Source organism: Euprymna scolopes, chromosome 20 (assembly GCF_053919585.1).
Source record: "Euprymna scolopes isolate OS-2025 chromosome 20, ASM5391958v1, whole genome shotgun sequence".
In the NCBI taxonomy this organism is placed as follows: domain Eukaryota; kingdom Metazoa; phylum Mollusca; class Cephalopoda; order Sepiida; family Sepiolidae; genus Euprymna; species Euprymna scolopes.
In genome coordinates this window covers 80,472,706-80,488,479 of record NC_136501.1, presented here as the reverse complement: position 1 = coordinate 80,488,479, position 15,774 = coordinate 80,472,706, and the positions used below count along the sequence as shown (strand labels likewise).

Genomic DNA, 15,774 nt, shown 5'->3' with positions numbered 1-15,774 from the left:
AAAGAGCATAACATAAAATACATCCTTGTGGAACTCCTTCTTCCAGTGTTTTTTTGTGTCTGATGGAGTTGGTCCGATTCTTACTTTAAAACTTCTATCAGCTAAAAAATCTTTTATTAGGATGGGTAGTCTGCCCTTTAATCCAAGACTATATAGGTCTTTTATTATACCCTGTTACCATGTTGTATCGTGAGCCTTTTCTAAATCAAAACATAGCTATTGCAGGTTCTTTTTTAATAAAATCCCTACTGATAAAGGTTTCCAATCGGATTATGTTGTCCATTGATCCTCTTTTATTTCTAAAACCACTTTGTATGTTGGCAAATTAGCTGTTGGTTTCCAAATTCCAGTTCAGTCATTTATTTATTATTCTTTCAAATGTTTTGTAGAGAAAACTTGTCAATGCAATTGGTTAGAAATTTGTGGATCTGAATTGTATTTCTCTGGCTTAGGGATGGGGATCACAATAGCATGTTTTCAGGTATTTCAGTTTTCCCTTGAATATTTTGTTGAGCGCGTTTAAAAGATGTGTTATTGCTTTGGGAGGAAGTTGTTTCAGAACAACTGTAATAGTAGCTGTATTATGTGCTTTGTTTATGGCTTTTAAGAGTTCATTTTTAGTAAAAGGACAGTTGTATTCTTCTTTGTTGTTTGAGTTGAAATTTAATTTGTTTATCTTTTTTTTTTCTGTATCTTGTTTTGTCTTTTTGAATTTTTACTGAAGGAATGGTTCCGAAAAGTTTTGGCGAGAAGATTTGCTATATTTTTTGTCTGTTATTTTAATGTTGTTTTGTAGGAGATGATTTAAATGGGAAAGTGAATTTTTGCTTGCAATTTTTCTTACCATCTTACTTTATAAACCATTGTTCTTTTTTGCTTAAAAAGATTTAGATTGTACTTTGTTGGTTGGGAGTTGAATTTTCGTAAGGCAGCTTTACATTGGCAAATTGCTTTTTGGCATTCATCATTAAACCAGAGTCTTCATTGTTTGTTAGGTCTGCTACTTTTAGTGCAATGGCTAGTAATGTTCTAGAAAAGTATTCTAAAGATTTATTTGGGTTTTCCTCTTCAGATAATGGGAATTTTATCATGACGTCCAATGAAGGTTATCCCATTGCACAACAAGATGGAAAAAAAACAAAACAAAAGAATACTACGATAAACAATATTTTTTAATAAATAGAAAGGTAAATAGGAAAGAAAGATATAGTCAGTTTTATGTTCACCAATAAAAGTGTCTGCCAAATTAGTCCCTCTGACGGTTCTCAAAGAACTCCATTAACAATATTGTAAGGGATAGTAGGGGTAAGAATATAGGTGTAGTCAGGGCTTACTGCGTGTCAAAGAACTTAAATAAAACACGTCAACACTTAATCTTTTTAAAAGAAGGTGTATTGCACCATTAACTTAAATGTTCTCATTCGAGAAAATTTCAATCCTCTTGGTTCTGTAATCCAAGAAAATAGTCCAAATCTTCTGTGGTGTAATGTATTTCTATAGAAGATTTCTTGGTTCCTTTTGATGTGAGTTCTAACGCCTCACTGGAGTTAGTATTCTTTTTTTACAAGACCAATTCTAGGCCTTAAAAGAGTTCTTTCTTCCTCAGTGAAGAGGTCGTTGTAATTTCATTTACAACTGATTTTTAAACAGTCTTTTCTGACTAATTCTGTGTCGTCTTCCTTGATAAATCCCGATTGAAGAAAAAGAAACCAAACCACTGGTTTCTCTTGTTTAAACTTGCGATTTGTAACGTCTTTTCTCTTGATGCGGGATAGCAAGCCAACTTCTTTCTTGTGTTCAAAACTTCCAACTAAATGGTGCACACATCTCCTTTTATCGATCGAAAGGCACACATTCAATACGTGATATAACAATCAGTAGCAGCACAAGATACACCAAGAAAAGGGGGGGGGGTAAAGAAGGGGAAGGAGAGAGAAGGAAAGACAGAAGGTGGAAAATAAAATTTCTATACAGAGTTTTTGTTGACATTTTTTTATATTCCTCCCAATTTGCTTTTTTTATTTTCCATTGGGAGAGATATTTTTTGTTAAAAATCACTGGAAAATGGTCACTACCTCATGACTCTTCTAGAACCTTCCAGTTGTAGTCCATGAGGATAGTGGGGTCACACAGATAGATCTAGTGCTCAATAGATGCCTGAAGCAGGATGAAAGTATGTGTTGGATTTATTGTTTAATATGCACAAGTCATTAATAATTTTTTAAAATATTTTTTTTCTTTTTTATCCAACTATGCAGATCCCCATATATCGTTGTGACTATTAAAGTCACCTAACAGTAAGAAGGTTTTGGGTAACTGATTTATTATTTCGTTCAGCTCTGCTTCATTTATTGGATCCTGGGGTAGAATGTAGATAGGTCAGATAGTTCTGTGTAGTGTGGGTGCTGCAGCAATGGCTTGAATATTAGTTTTTAGATCTATTTTGCTTTGCGCGATATTATATCTAATAAGTATAGATTCTCTTCCAGAGGCTCTCTGTTGGGTATTGCGGATGTGATTGTATTGTTTGTAGTTTTTATATTTATTTAAGTAATAGGTCATTTATGTTGGGTTTTAGGCCTCGGTAGTTCCATTGGATGATTTTTTGGGGGCTTATAGTTTGATTTTATGTATTCATTTTTAATTTTTGTTAGTCATTAGTGTCTGATCTTCGATCTTTCGTGTCCATTTCCTCAAATCTGTTTTGGATTGAGTCTCTTGGTCTGGAAGTTGAACACGGTCTGTTTATTTTGGTCTTAATTTCTTTGTTGGTTGGTAGTTTGTTTCCTTTATGGCCACTTTATAGTATGTTTTTTTTCATTTTTTTTTTTTTTTTGGTGAGAGAGGTTGTTTCTATGGGTTTGGGTTTTGTGGGATTTTTGAGTTGAGTTTTGGTTTGGGAGTTTTGTAATCTTTATTTTCAATGTTGATTTGTTTTATAGTTTTTTGAACTCTTCTATTAGTTCCCTTATTTCATTGAGTAATTTCATAATGTCTCGTGGTTTGATGTTTGACAGTCCAGTGGTATGCTGTATGTTTGTTTTTGTTATTTTAGAGTATCATGTATTTTCAACTAGGTTACCAACTTCTTGGAAGGTTATATTTTTGGTTTATTTTATTTTTGTAATTTTTTTTTCTTTCTTCCATTTCTCATTCTTTTGAGTTTGCACTTTGGCCTTTTTGGCAGTTAGTACATTTTGGCTCTTTTTTTGGCAATCTGTATGTGTTTCGTTTTCTCTACACCTCATGCATACTGGAGAGCACTGATTTCGATGGTGTCTGTACCTTTGGCAGTTGTAGCATCTGAGGGGTTTGGTATGTATGGTTCTATATTTATTTTTTCATATCCTATTTTGATGTGACTTGGGGTTTGATAGGTATTAAAAGATGTAGGAGTTTGTATCGATAGTTTCACCATATCTTTTGATTTACATCGATAATATTTTGATTTCTCAGGTTAATTTTGATTTCTTCCAAGGAGCACAGGGATCATTCTGAACTCCTGATCACTCCTTTACTGGTATCTAGCATTTTATGGGGGTAGATTTTTTTACTTTTTGGTTGTTGAAAAGTCTTTTTGGTTGTTGAAAAGATTTCTATAATGTTTTTTGCTTTCTACTTCCACTAGTAGTGGGTCGCTATTTAGTTTCTTGACCATTTTAGGTTTCATATTTGAAAATATTTTCTCTATTTTGAAGAGAGGCACTTTTGTTATTGATTCTCCTTCGGTTGCTTCAATAATTATAAAATAAAGATTTTGAAATAGATTTTAGTTTTGGAATTCTGTTTCTAAATCTGAACTAGATTTATTTGAAACTTTAAAGTGGTTTCTTTTTTGAGGCTTTTTATTTGCCATTTAAATATTTTGGATTTTTCATTTTTCCTGCTGTGGGAAGTGTTGGGAGGGGGAGGTAACTCATAGACTCCAATGTAACAAGGATACAAGAAAAGTATTACTCATCCTATTGATGGACTTAATCACCGTGTTTCCTTTGTCTTTTCTAATGGCCTCATTTCTAGAAAAGATGTTAGCTTTCCAGCCGTGTTTTATCCATTCTTCAGTAAGTTGATTGACTCTTCAGCCACCACTTATTAAATCAGTTTATTTATTTATTATGTGAAGAGCACAAGCATATTTTTTGTTGTGCTTGCCTGATTTAGTGCTGGTCATGATCAACCAATTGATTGGGTCGGCCTATCAAACCACTGTCTTTGCCAAAGTGGTGTGTTGAATCTCATGCCCTAATAGGACCTTAAATATGATCCACTCAACCACCAGGATCCCACCCTTAGGCATTACAGATTGCCACTTACAGTCAACATTGAGGGATTTTACTCTCTGCAGGGGAGTAGTCTATGTATTCCAATGCCCCACTGACAGAGCAGAAATTAAGTATATTTAAGTGATTTTCATTGCAATTAGTACATTTAAGTTATTTTGTAATTAATTTCTATTGCAAATAGTGTATTTTAATGATTTTTATTGCAATTAGCGTATTGAATTAATTTTTATTGAAATTAGCGTATTGAATTAATTTTTATTGCAATAAGCGTATTGAATTAATTTTTCTGCAATTAGCATATTGAATTAATTTTTATTGCAATAAGCATATTGAATTAATTTTTATTGCAATTAGCATATTGAATTAATTTTTATTGCGGTACTCCTGCAGTATTTTACCCACCGGTGGGTAAAATACTGCAGGAGTAACTTTATTGCAATTAGCGTATTGAATTAATTTTTATTGCAATTAGCATATTGCATTAATTTTTATTGCAATTAATGTATTGAATTAATTTTTATTGCAATTAGCATATTGAATTAATTATTATTGCAATTAGCATATTGAATTAATTATTATTGCAATTAGCATATTGAATTAATTATTATTGCAATTAGCATATTGAATTAATTATTATTGCAATTAGCATATTGAATTAATTTTTATTGCAATTAGCGTATTGAATTAATTTTTATTGCAATTAGCGTATTGAATTAATTTTTATTGCAATTAGCATATTGAATTAATTATTATTGCAATTAATGTATTGAATTAATTATTATTGCAATTAGCATATTGAATTAATTATTATTGCAATTAGCATATTGAATTAATTATTATTGCAATTAGCATATTGAATTAATTATTATTGCAATTAGCATATTGAATTAATTATTATTGCAATTAGCATATTGAATTAATTATTATTGCAATTAGCATATTGAATTAATTATTATTGCAATTAGCATATTGAATTATTATTGCAATTAGCATATTGAATTATTATTGCAATTAGCATATTGAATTTATTTTTATTGCAATTTGCATATTGAATTTATTTTTATTGCAATTTGCGTATTGAATTAATTTTTATTGCAATTTGCGTATTGAATTAATTTTTATTGCAAATAGCATATTGAATTAATTTTTATTGCAATTAGCATATTGAATTAATTTTTATTGCAATTAGCATATTGAATTAATTTTTATTGCAATTAGCATATTGAATTAATTTTTATTGCAATTAGCATATTGAATTAATTTTTATTGCAATTAGCATATTGAATTAATTTTTATTGCAATTAGCATATTGAATTAATTTTTATTGCAATTAGCATATTGAATTAATTTTTATTGCAATTAGCGTATTGAATTAATTTTTATTGCAATTAGCATATTGAATTAATTTTTATTGCAATTAGCATATTGAATTAATTTTTATTGAAATTAGCATATTGAATTAATTTTTATTGAAATTAGTGTATTGAATTAATTTTTATTGAAATTAGTGTATTGAATTAATTTTTATTGAAATTAGTGTATTGAATTAATTTTTATTGAAATTAGTGTATTGAATTAATTTTTATTGAAATTAGTGTATTGAATTAATTTTTATTGAAATTAGTGTATTGAATTAATTTTTATTGCAATTAGCATATTGAATTAATTTTTATTGCAATTAGCATATTGAATTAATTTTTATTGCAATTAATGTATTGAATTAATTTTTATTGCAATTAGCGTATTGAATTAATTTTTATTGCAATTAGCGTATTGAATTAATTTTTATTGCAATTAGCGTATTGAATTAATTTTTATTGCAATTAGCGTATTGAATTAATTTTTATTGCAATTAGCGTATTGAATTAATTTTTATTGCAATTAGCGTATTGAATTAATTTTTATTGCAATTAGCGTATTGAATTAATTTTTATTGCAATTAGCGTATTGAATTAATTTTTATTGCAATTAGCGCATTGAATTAATTTTTATTGCAATTAGCGTATTGAATTAATTTTTATTGCAATTAGCGCATTGAATTAATTTTTATTGCAATTAGCGTATTGAATCAATTTTTATTGGAATAAGCATATTGAATTAATTTTTATTGCAATAAGCATATTGAATTAATTTTTATTGCAATAAGCATATTGAATTAATTTTTATTGCAATTAGCATATTTAATTAATTTTTATAGCAATAAGCATATTAAATTAATTTTTATTGCAATAAGCATATTGAATTAATTTTTATTGCAATAAGCATATTGAATTAATTTTTATTGCAATTAGCGTATTGAATTAATTTTTATTGCAATTAGCGTATTCAATTAATTTTTATTGCAATTAGCGTATTCAATTAATTTTTATTGCAATTAGTGTATTGAATTAATTTTAATTGCAATTAGCGTATTGAATTAATTTTTATTGCAATTAGCATATTGAATTAATTTTTATTGCAATTAGCATATTGAATTTTTATTGCAATTAGCATATTGAATTAATTTTTATTGCAATTAGCGTATTGAATTAATTTTTATTGCAATTAGCGTATTGAATTAATTTTTATTGCAATTAGCATATTGAATTAATTTTTATTGCAATTAGCGTATTGAATTAATTTTTATTGCAATTAGCATATTGAATTAATTTTTATTGCAATTAGCATATTGAATTAATTATTATTGCAATTAGTGTATTGAATTAATTTTTATTGCAATTAGCATATTGAATTAATTTTTATTGCAATTAGCATATTGAATTAATTTTTATTGCAATTAGCATATTGAATTTTTATTGCAATTAGCATATTGAATTAATTTTTATTGCAATTAGCGTATTGAATTAATTTTTATTGCAATTAGCGTATTGAATTAATTTTTATTGCAATTAGCATATTGAATTAATTTTTATTGCAATTAGCATATTGAATTAATTTTTATTGCAATTAGTGTATTGAATTAATTTTAATTGCAATTAGCATATTGAATTAATTTTTATTGCAATTAGCATATTGAATTAATTTTTATTGCAATTAGCATATTGAATTTTTATTGCAATTAGCATATTGAATTAATTTTTATTGCAATTAGCGTATTGAATTAATTTTTATTGCAATTAGCGTATTGAATTAATTTTTATTGCAATTAGCATATTGAATTTATTTTTATTGCAATTAGCATATTGAATTAACAGTTGTCCTGCTCTACAGCACATCAACCCTTTTTGGTTATTTAATGTAGAATCCATTTATTGTGTTAAAGATGTTATGTTTTAGCTTCTTTATATCTTCAAACATTTATACATGACGTTTGGTTATTTATTTTCACAGAACATCAACCCCTTTAAGGTTATTCATACCAAATCCAGTAATTTTGTAAATTGTTCATTTATTTCTTGGTTTGGTTATCTTGTAGTACATTCTTTTCATTCCAGACTTTGCAGAGCATGATTGAGTTTTGCAAAGAGAAAGGGTTATAATATTATTTTGTGTTTTAATCAGAAAGCCAGTAGAGAAGTGGGGGAGGAAGAAAAAAGAGGGGGACTATTGTTTTTGTTTTTGGCTTTGCAGAACATTGAGTTTTGCAAAGAGTTAAAAGACAAAAACAAAAAGGGGTTTAATGTAGAATAAATTTCAGTCAGCCAATAACTTCAGACAGCCTAATCTAGCAGTACTAGTCAATCAAAGAGAACAAACGTGCTGACACGAGTTGCATCTAATATCAGGCCATTTGTTAAAGTCAACTGTTTCAAGGATTGATGAGAATGCTCCTCCTACATCATTGGGTATGAAATTCAAACACATTAACTGACTGACTACAACAACACTGTCTCAAATGTGTGCAGGGTAAGCACGGCCAAAACAGAAGGAGGGGGTAAGTATTTTTTAACGATGTCTCTCTTTAAAAATCTACCAGAAATCAAGTAATTATCCAATCAATACAAAATTTTCACAGATTATTAAATGAAGAATGAACTTTATAGTTGAAAATCTGAATTTTTAATGTGTTTAATTTTTTATCTTGTGTTTTGAAGCGTGAAATTCGTTGAATATGCTAATATTCAAATGTACTAATTTTTATTGAAATTAGTATATTTATGTGATTTTTATTGAAATTAGTGCATTTATGTGATTTTTATTGAAATTAGTTCATTTAAGTGATTTTTATTGAAATTAGTGCATTTATGTGATTTTTATTGAAATTAGTATATTTATGTGATTTTTATTGAAATTAGTGCATTTATGTGATTTTTATTGAAATTAGTGCATTTATGTGATTTTTATTGAAATTAGTTCATTTAAGTGATTTTTATTGAAATTAGTTCATTTAAGTGATTTTTATTGAAATTAGTATATTTATGTGATTTTTATTGAAATTAGTGCATTTATGTGATTTTTATTGAAATTAGTGCATTTATGTGATTTTTATTGAAATTAGTTCATTTATGTGATTTTTATTGAAATTAGTACATTTAAGTGATTTTTATTGAAATTAGTGCATTTAATGTATTTTTATTTAACTTATTACATTCAATGTATTTTTATTGAAATTAGTGCATTTATGAGATTTTTATTGAAATTAATGCATTTAATGCATTTATATTGAAATTAGTGAATCAATGTGATTTTTATTGAAATTAGTGCATTTAATGTATTTTTATCGAAAATTAGTACATTTAATGTATTTTTTATTGAAATTAGTGCATTTATGTGATTTTTATTGAAATTAGTGCATTTATGTGATTTTTATTGAAATTAGTGCATGTAAGTGATTTTTATTGAAATTAGTGCATGTAAGTGATTTTTATTGAAATTAGTGCATTTATGTGATTTTTATTGAAATTAGTGCATGTAAGTGATTTTTATTGAAATTTGTGCATTTATGTGATTTTTATTGAAATTAGTGCATGTAAGTGATTTTTATTGAAATTAGTGCATTTATGTGATTTTTATTGAAATTAGTGCATGTAAGTGATTTTTATTGAAATTAGTGCATTATGTGATTTTTATTGAAATTAGTGCATTTATGTGATTTTTATTGAAATTAGTGCATTTATGTGATTTTTATTGAAATTAGTGCATTTATGTGATTTTTATTGAAATTAGTGCATGTAAGTGATTTTTATTGAAATTAGTGCATTTATGTGATTTTTATTGAAATTAGTGCATGTAAGTGATTTTTATTGAAATTTGTGCATTTATGTGATTTTTATTGAAATTAGTGCATGTAAGTGATTTTTATTGAAATTAGTGCATTTATGTGATTTTTATTGAAATTAGTGCATTTATGTGATTTTTATTGAAATTAGTGCATTTATGTGATTTTTATTGAAATTAGTGCATGTAAGTGATTTTTATTGAAATTTGTGCATTTATGTGATTTTTATTGAAATTAGTGCATGTAAGTGATTTTTATTGAAATTAGTGCATTTATGTGATTTTTATTGAAATTAGTGCATGTAAGTGATTTTTATTGAAATTAGTGCATGTAAGTGATTTTTATTGAAATTAGTGCATGTAAGTGATTTTTATTGAAATTAGTGCATGTAAGTGATTTTTATTGAAATTAGTGCATTTAATGTATTTTTATCGAAAATTAGTACATTTAATGTATTTTTTATTGAAATTAGTGCATTTATGTGATTTTTATTGAAATTAGTGCATTTATGTGATTTTTATTGAAATTAGTGCATTTATGTGATTTTTATTGAAATTAGTGCATGTATGTGATTTTTATTGAAATTAGTGCATTTATGTGATTTTTATTGAAATTAGTGCATGTAAGTGATTTTTATTGAAATTTGTGCATTTATGTGATTTTTATTGAAATTAGTGCATGTAAGTGATTTTTATTGAAATTAGTGCATTTATGTGATTTTTATTGAAATTAGTGCATGTAAGTGATTTTTATTGAAATTTGTGCATTATGTGATTTTTATTGAAATTAGTGCATTTATGTGATTTTTATTGAAATTAGTGCATTTATGTGATTTTTATTGAAATTAGTGCATTTATGTGATTTTTATTGAAATTAGTGCATGTAAGTGATTTTTATTGAAATTAGTGCATTTATGTGATTTTTATTGAAATTAGTGCATGTAAGTGATTTTTATTGAAATTTGTGCATTTATGTGATTTTTATTGAAATTAGTGCATGTAAGTGATTTTTATTGAAATTAGTGCATTTATGTGATTTTTATTGAAATTAGTGCATGTAAGTGATTTTTATTGAAATTTGTGCATTATGTGATTTTTATTGAAATTAGTGCATTTATGTGATTTTTATTGAAATTAGTGCATGTAAGTGATTTTTATTGAAATTTGTGCATTTATGTGATTTTTATTGAAATTAGTGCATGTAAGTGATTTTTATTGAAATTAGTGCATTTATGTGATTTTTATTGAAATTAGTGCATGTAAGTGATTTTTATTGAAATTAGTGCATGTAAGTGATTTTTATTGAAATTAGTGCATGTAAGTGATTTTTATTGAAATTTGTGCATGTAAGTGATTTTTATTGAAATTTGTGCATGTAAGTATTTTTTATTGAAATTAGTGCATTTATGTGATTTTTATTGAAATTAGTGCATTTATGTGATTTTTATTGAAATTAGTGCATTTATGTGATTTTTATTGAAATTAGTGCATGTAAGTGATTTTTATTGAAATTAGTGCATGTAAGTGATTTTTATTGAAATTAGTGCATGTAAGTGATTTTTATTGAAATTTGTGCATGTAAGTATTTTTTATTGAAATTAGTGCATTTATGTGATTTTTATTGAAATTAGTGCATGTAAGTGATTTTTATTGAAATTAGTGCATGTAAGTGATTTTTATTGAAATTAGTGCATTCATATGATTTTTATTGAAATTAGTGCATTCATGTGATTTTTATTGAAATTAGTATATTTAATGTATTTTTATTGAAATTAGTACATTTAAGTGATTTTTATTGAAATTAGTACATTTATGTGATTTTTATTGAAATTAGTGCATTTAATGCATTTTTATTCAAATTAGTGCATTTTTATTGAAATTAGTGCATTTAAGTGATTGTTATTGAAATTAGTACATTTGAATATTAGCATATGCTAATAATAATTATTCTTTCAGATTAGGAAAAAAAAAATATATATATATATATATATATATATATATTTTCATTATTTTTTACGAAAAACACTACTTTAAAATCCTTGAAAAATAAATATTAATAAATTACTTTTAGTGAACCTAATATTACTAATATACCATTAAATAGGAAATACTTTGAAGAATCAATACAAAAAAAAAAAAAAAAAATTTGATAAATAATTGCACATTAAGCTAAAAATATGATAATTTCTTTTGGCAATTTGTTGTTTTGTGATATTACCTCACTTATGGTAGACCATAAGGCTTACAAACAGTTGTTTGTATTTACAAATAGTTGTTATCTCCTTTTCTTTTTTGCTGTGACTTGCATTTGACAGTTTAAAGTGTAGGGGACTTGCATCTACCACACACTCTCGTCCAGAAACACTTGGTCCTGATGGCAAGACAGGGTCCAGGCGATCAAGCGTGATACCTTCATTGCCATCTTCTTTTGTTTCAACTGACAAATTTAAAAGACTGGATAATGCCAGAATGATGAGGCCAGCCCTTATCCAATCAGCAGACAATACTCAGATGCTTCACGTAGAATGCTTTCAACTAAATACTGATGTAGATGGACGCACAGGAATAGTAATCTGACGTCAGCTGTCACTCAGTGTCTGAGTTTGCTGAAAGAGATGAAGAGGGTGGCTTATCGAAATGGAAGATAATGCAGCTCAAGTCATCAGAAAACATGGAGTTAGAATTAGAACTCTGAGATAAAATTGTCTAAGAGGAAGAGTGCCAAATGTTGGAATATTGAGGAGTCAAAGATTATTACTTCATTGTTAATATGGTAATGTGAACCCAAACGAGATTTTCATTTTGAGACAGTGTGAAGGATTTTATTTTGGAGTCGATATTACTTACTTTATACTTAGTAGTGTTGACCTTGAGTCTGACAGTAACAAGAGCTGGAATGATTCGAGAGAGGTCCCAAACAATTTCAAACTACTTCCCCCTGAATGTTGAGTCTTCAAGGTACCAGATGTCCAAAGTAGGTAAGTTTATGTCCACAAGGTTAAAATCCAGTAAATTCCTACTGTCTTTATATATCAAAACTTTCAATAATAAATAGAACTGTTTATCAGGTATAAAACTTTATTTATGCAAACATTATTTAGCCACATAGCATATATGTTCCATCAAAGCTATAAAATAGATAGACCTCTTAAGACTAAATCATGAAAAATAAAATAAACAAAATTTCCTAAAATATCAATTCAAACTGCATATAAAACATAATATTCATTACTTTTCTCTATTTTCTGCTTTTTCTTACATAGATTTAAAATCCTTTTTTATTATTTTCATTCTAGATATGAGACATATACAAACAAATGCAGTTTTCCCACATACATCATCACAACCACATACTGTTACATTAGTGTACACATACATGTGAACACAAAACCATATAGAATCACAAAGTTTAACACACACCCTCATGCACACATACACAAAATATGTCCCTACTCCCAAGATAGCATCCTCTGCAGACACAAACACGTACATGCAAACAAAATCATGGCAGCTGATGAAAAGATATAAAAGTAACATGTCTCAAACACTAAGCTATGCATAATTATTCACCAAATATGAAATAGAGATAAACTTAAGGATGAAATGAAAGTTTGGTTTGTGTGTTTTTATTACTGCAACATTTTTCATAAGAGTCGTTTTGATTCACTTTTTTGCATCATTTCATATTTAATCATAGTTTTTAAATCTGCATCATTCAATCATATTTGATGATACTAAATTAAAAATGCTTTTTCACCAGCTTGCATACTGTGTGCGGGTTAGAAAATGTTTACAAATTATGGATTTAGTCTGGAGAAGTCGCCTGACATGTAATAGTCAAAAAAAAAGTTTATCCAATGAAAACTATATTAATATTACATTGATATAAAAATTTTAAATTCTACCTCAGTAAATGGGAGTTTTCCGATCAATGTGTTTCCCATCACGACCATTCGAGCAACCCAAAAAAATAAAATGTCATGACCTGTCTCCAACAAGGTACCAGGATAGTAAGCTTCTAAATCAGGAGTCTGAAATGAAATGAAACATTACAGTTAAAATTAACTGTTTTTTAATGACAAAAATACATGGACCAATTATTTTTCTACTTATATATAAAATACAGTTAGTTGATTGATTTGTTAATTTCATTTGGTTTCCATCTCACTATATTATTCTATTTTAAGTTTTAGAAAATGCATTTTTAGTTGATTTTAATATTTAATATTTAGTCCTATTAACATTTTTTTATTTAACACTATCAGAAAAGGGTTGAGTGGAGATCACCCCTTCCAAGTCTCACTTTACTTGCTTTCCCATGAGAGCAGAGTTATACACAAGGCTTGTTTTTAATGTGATGGAAATCTAGTTACCCAAAAAAGGGTTGCTTTGGATTGGGACAAAAACAGAAATTGCCTCAGTCTAGAAGTCAAATGGCCAAGAAAAAAAAAAAAGATATATAATAAATAGGGTTATGACAAGAGAATATTCTTTTCATTATTTTGACTTGAGTACATATCACTTAATATCTTATGTTTTTATATAAAGTGATGTGCTTCTCAATTGATTAACTGTCTAACAATTCCGGATATATACTCGAGAGTCAAAACAATGATAAGAATATTCTCCTAATAAGAGAAATTCTTTATATATAGTCCAGTCACTATCTTGAATTTATACTTAAAAAAAAAAAAATACGACACTTGAAAGTGACTTTTGAATGTCTAAAAATGAATTATTTTTATTTAATACAAACAGTGTTTTTTTTATTGTGTATATTTAAATGTGTTTTAAACAAACATTTCTGATAACATATTTTCTTAATAGTAACCAAATTAAGCCCAATGTATCTGCTGATGTTTCGAGCAATATTCTATATTAATATTTCAGATATTTTTTTTATATTAATTGAAAGATTGATGATTATTTTTTAACTCAGAAAGTCTGGTATTAAAATGTGGGAACAAAATCAAATATTAAGAAACATGGATGCTGGAGATCTTTACCATAAGATGACATTAAATTTGTAAAGATTTTTTACTTGTTTGAAACCTAAATTTTTGTTATATATTGTGAAAATTGGCTTTTGGACCAAACAAGATGGCAAATTTTCTAATGTCTAACAAATTTTGAACAGTTGTAATTTGGTGGCTAATTGAGTTACTAAAATAAAGTTGGTACTGTTGTTTATGTTTTGCAATATCTGTCAATATTAAAAGTTTTCAGATATATAAAAAGAAAATTTTGGTTCAGGATACAGTTGTGGCCTAGAAGGGTCACTAAGAAAAAACACAGATACAGATATGGGTTAGAAAGGTAAAATATATTGAAACAAAAACAGAATATATAAAGAGCAACAATTGTAGTACATACTGTCAAAAAGGCATACTACAAAGTACACAGAGAGTTGTACCTCTCGGTCTATTTCTACAGTTCAGAAGAATTCATCTCTAGTGCATGGGTGAGTTACCGTTATCCCCAAGCCCCACTCCCACCTGTAAAATGGAAAGGGAACAAAAAAAAAAAAATGAGTGTCAAAATGTCCTCTTGTTGATGCAATGCATGGAAGTCCTTTTTTCATTTCTTTCCTCAACTTGCAACAAATCCTCGTGTATTCGATCTTATCTTTCACCGTTCGTTCATGTTCTAACAAAAAAAAAATAAATAAATAAAAACTCAACCCTCATTCTTTAGAATTTGTCCCTTTTAACAGTTACCAATTGTGTATTTATACAAATTAATAGAATATGTTCACCAATGAGCGACCTACAAAATTAAGCTGGTCTTTTCTTTTTTTTTTCCTACATTTTCTGTCATTTTACAGGCTAAGCAAACACAAGGTTGTTTGTGAGTGATAATTTCTATTACTTTACACTCTGCAAAAAATTGTCAATATCTTTTCTGCTTTTGGTAGATAGTCAGTGGTTGGTGAATTTTCTTTCCTTTCGACTCTCGCTGTTCTGGTAGGGGTTAGCCTAGATCGAACATCTTGAAATTGTGTCAATTGGCTCTTCTCCTATGTGTAATATGTATTTAGTATCATCTGAATAAGCATTTCTTTTTGTTGTTTTAGTGGTGCTTTACAAGTATGTCTTGTACCTTTTATGATATACTCAATATTGCCAATCCTTTACAATTTGATTTAAGGTCTGCGTTTCTTTAGTAATTTCATTCATTTACGAATGGCATACCAATTCCATTGCGCAAATGCAGTTAACTTTCTATTTTTACATTTATATAAAGAAACTGAAATGTTAAAAGTTGATAAAGTTTAGCAATCTTCATATTTTTCAGTCCCTATTTGTTGCTTGCTTGATTTTTGTGTTTCTCTGAA

General features: G+C 27.3%; 1 protein-coding gene across 2 annotated transcripts in view; it reads right to left on the bottom strand.

Annotated features, from left to right (window-relative positions):
• LOC145241486 (valine--tRNA ligase-like) overlaps positions 1 to 15,774 on the bottom strand; it is a 387,131-nt gene that overhangs the window by 99,903 nt on the left and 271,454 nt on the right. For both annotated transcript variants that reach the window (XM_080104482.1, XM_080104484.1), the window contains exon 17: positions 13,346 to 13,471. In XM_080104482.1, coding sequence (XP_079960608.1) covers positions 13,346 to 13,471 — 126 coding nt within the window. The remainder of the gene's footprint in view (positions 1 to 13,345; positions 13,472 to 15,774) is intronic.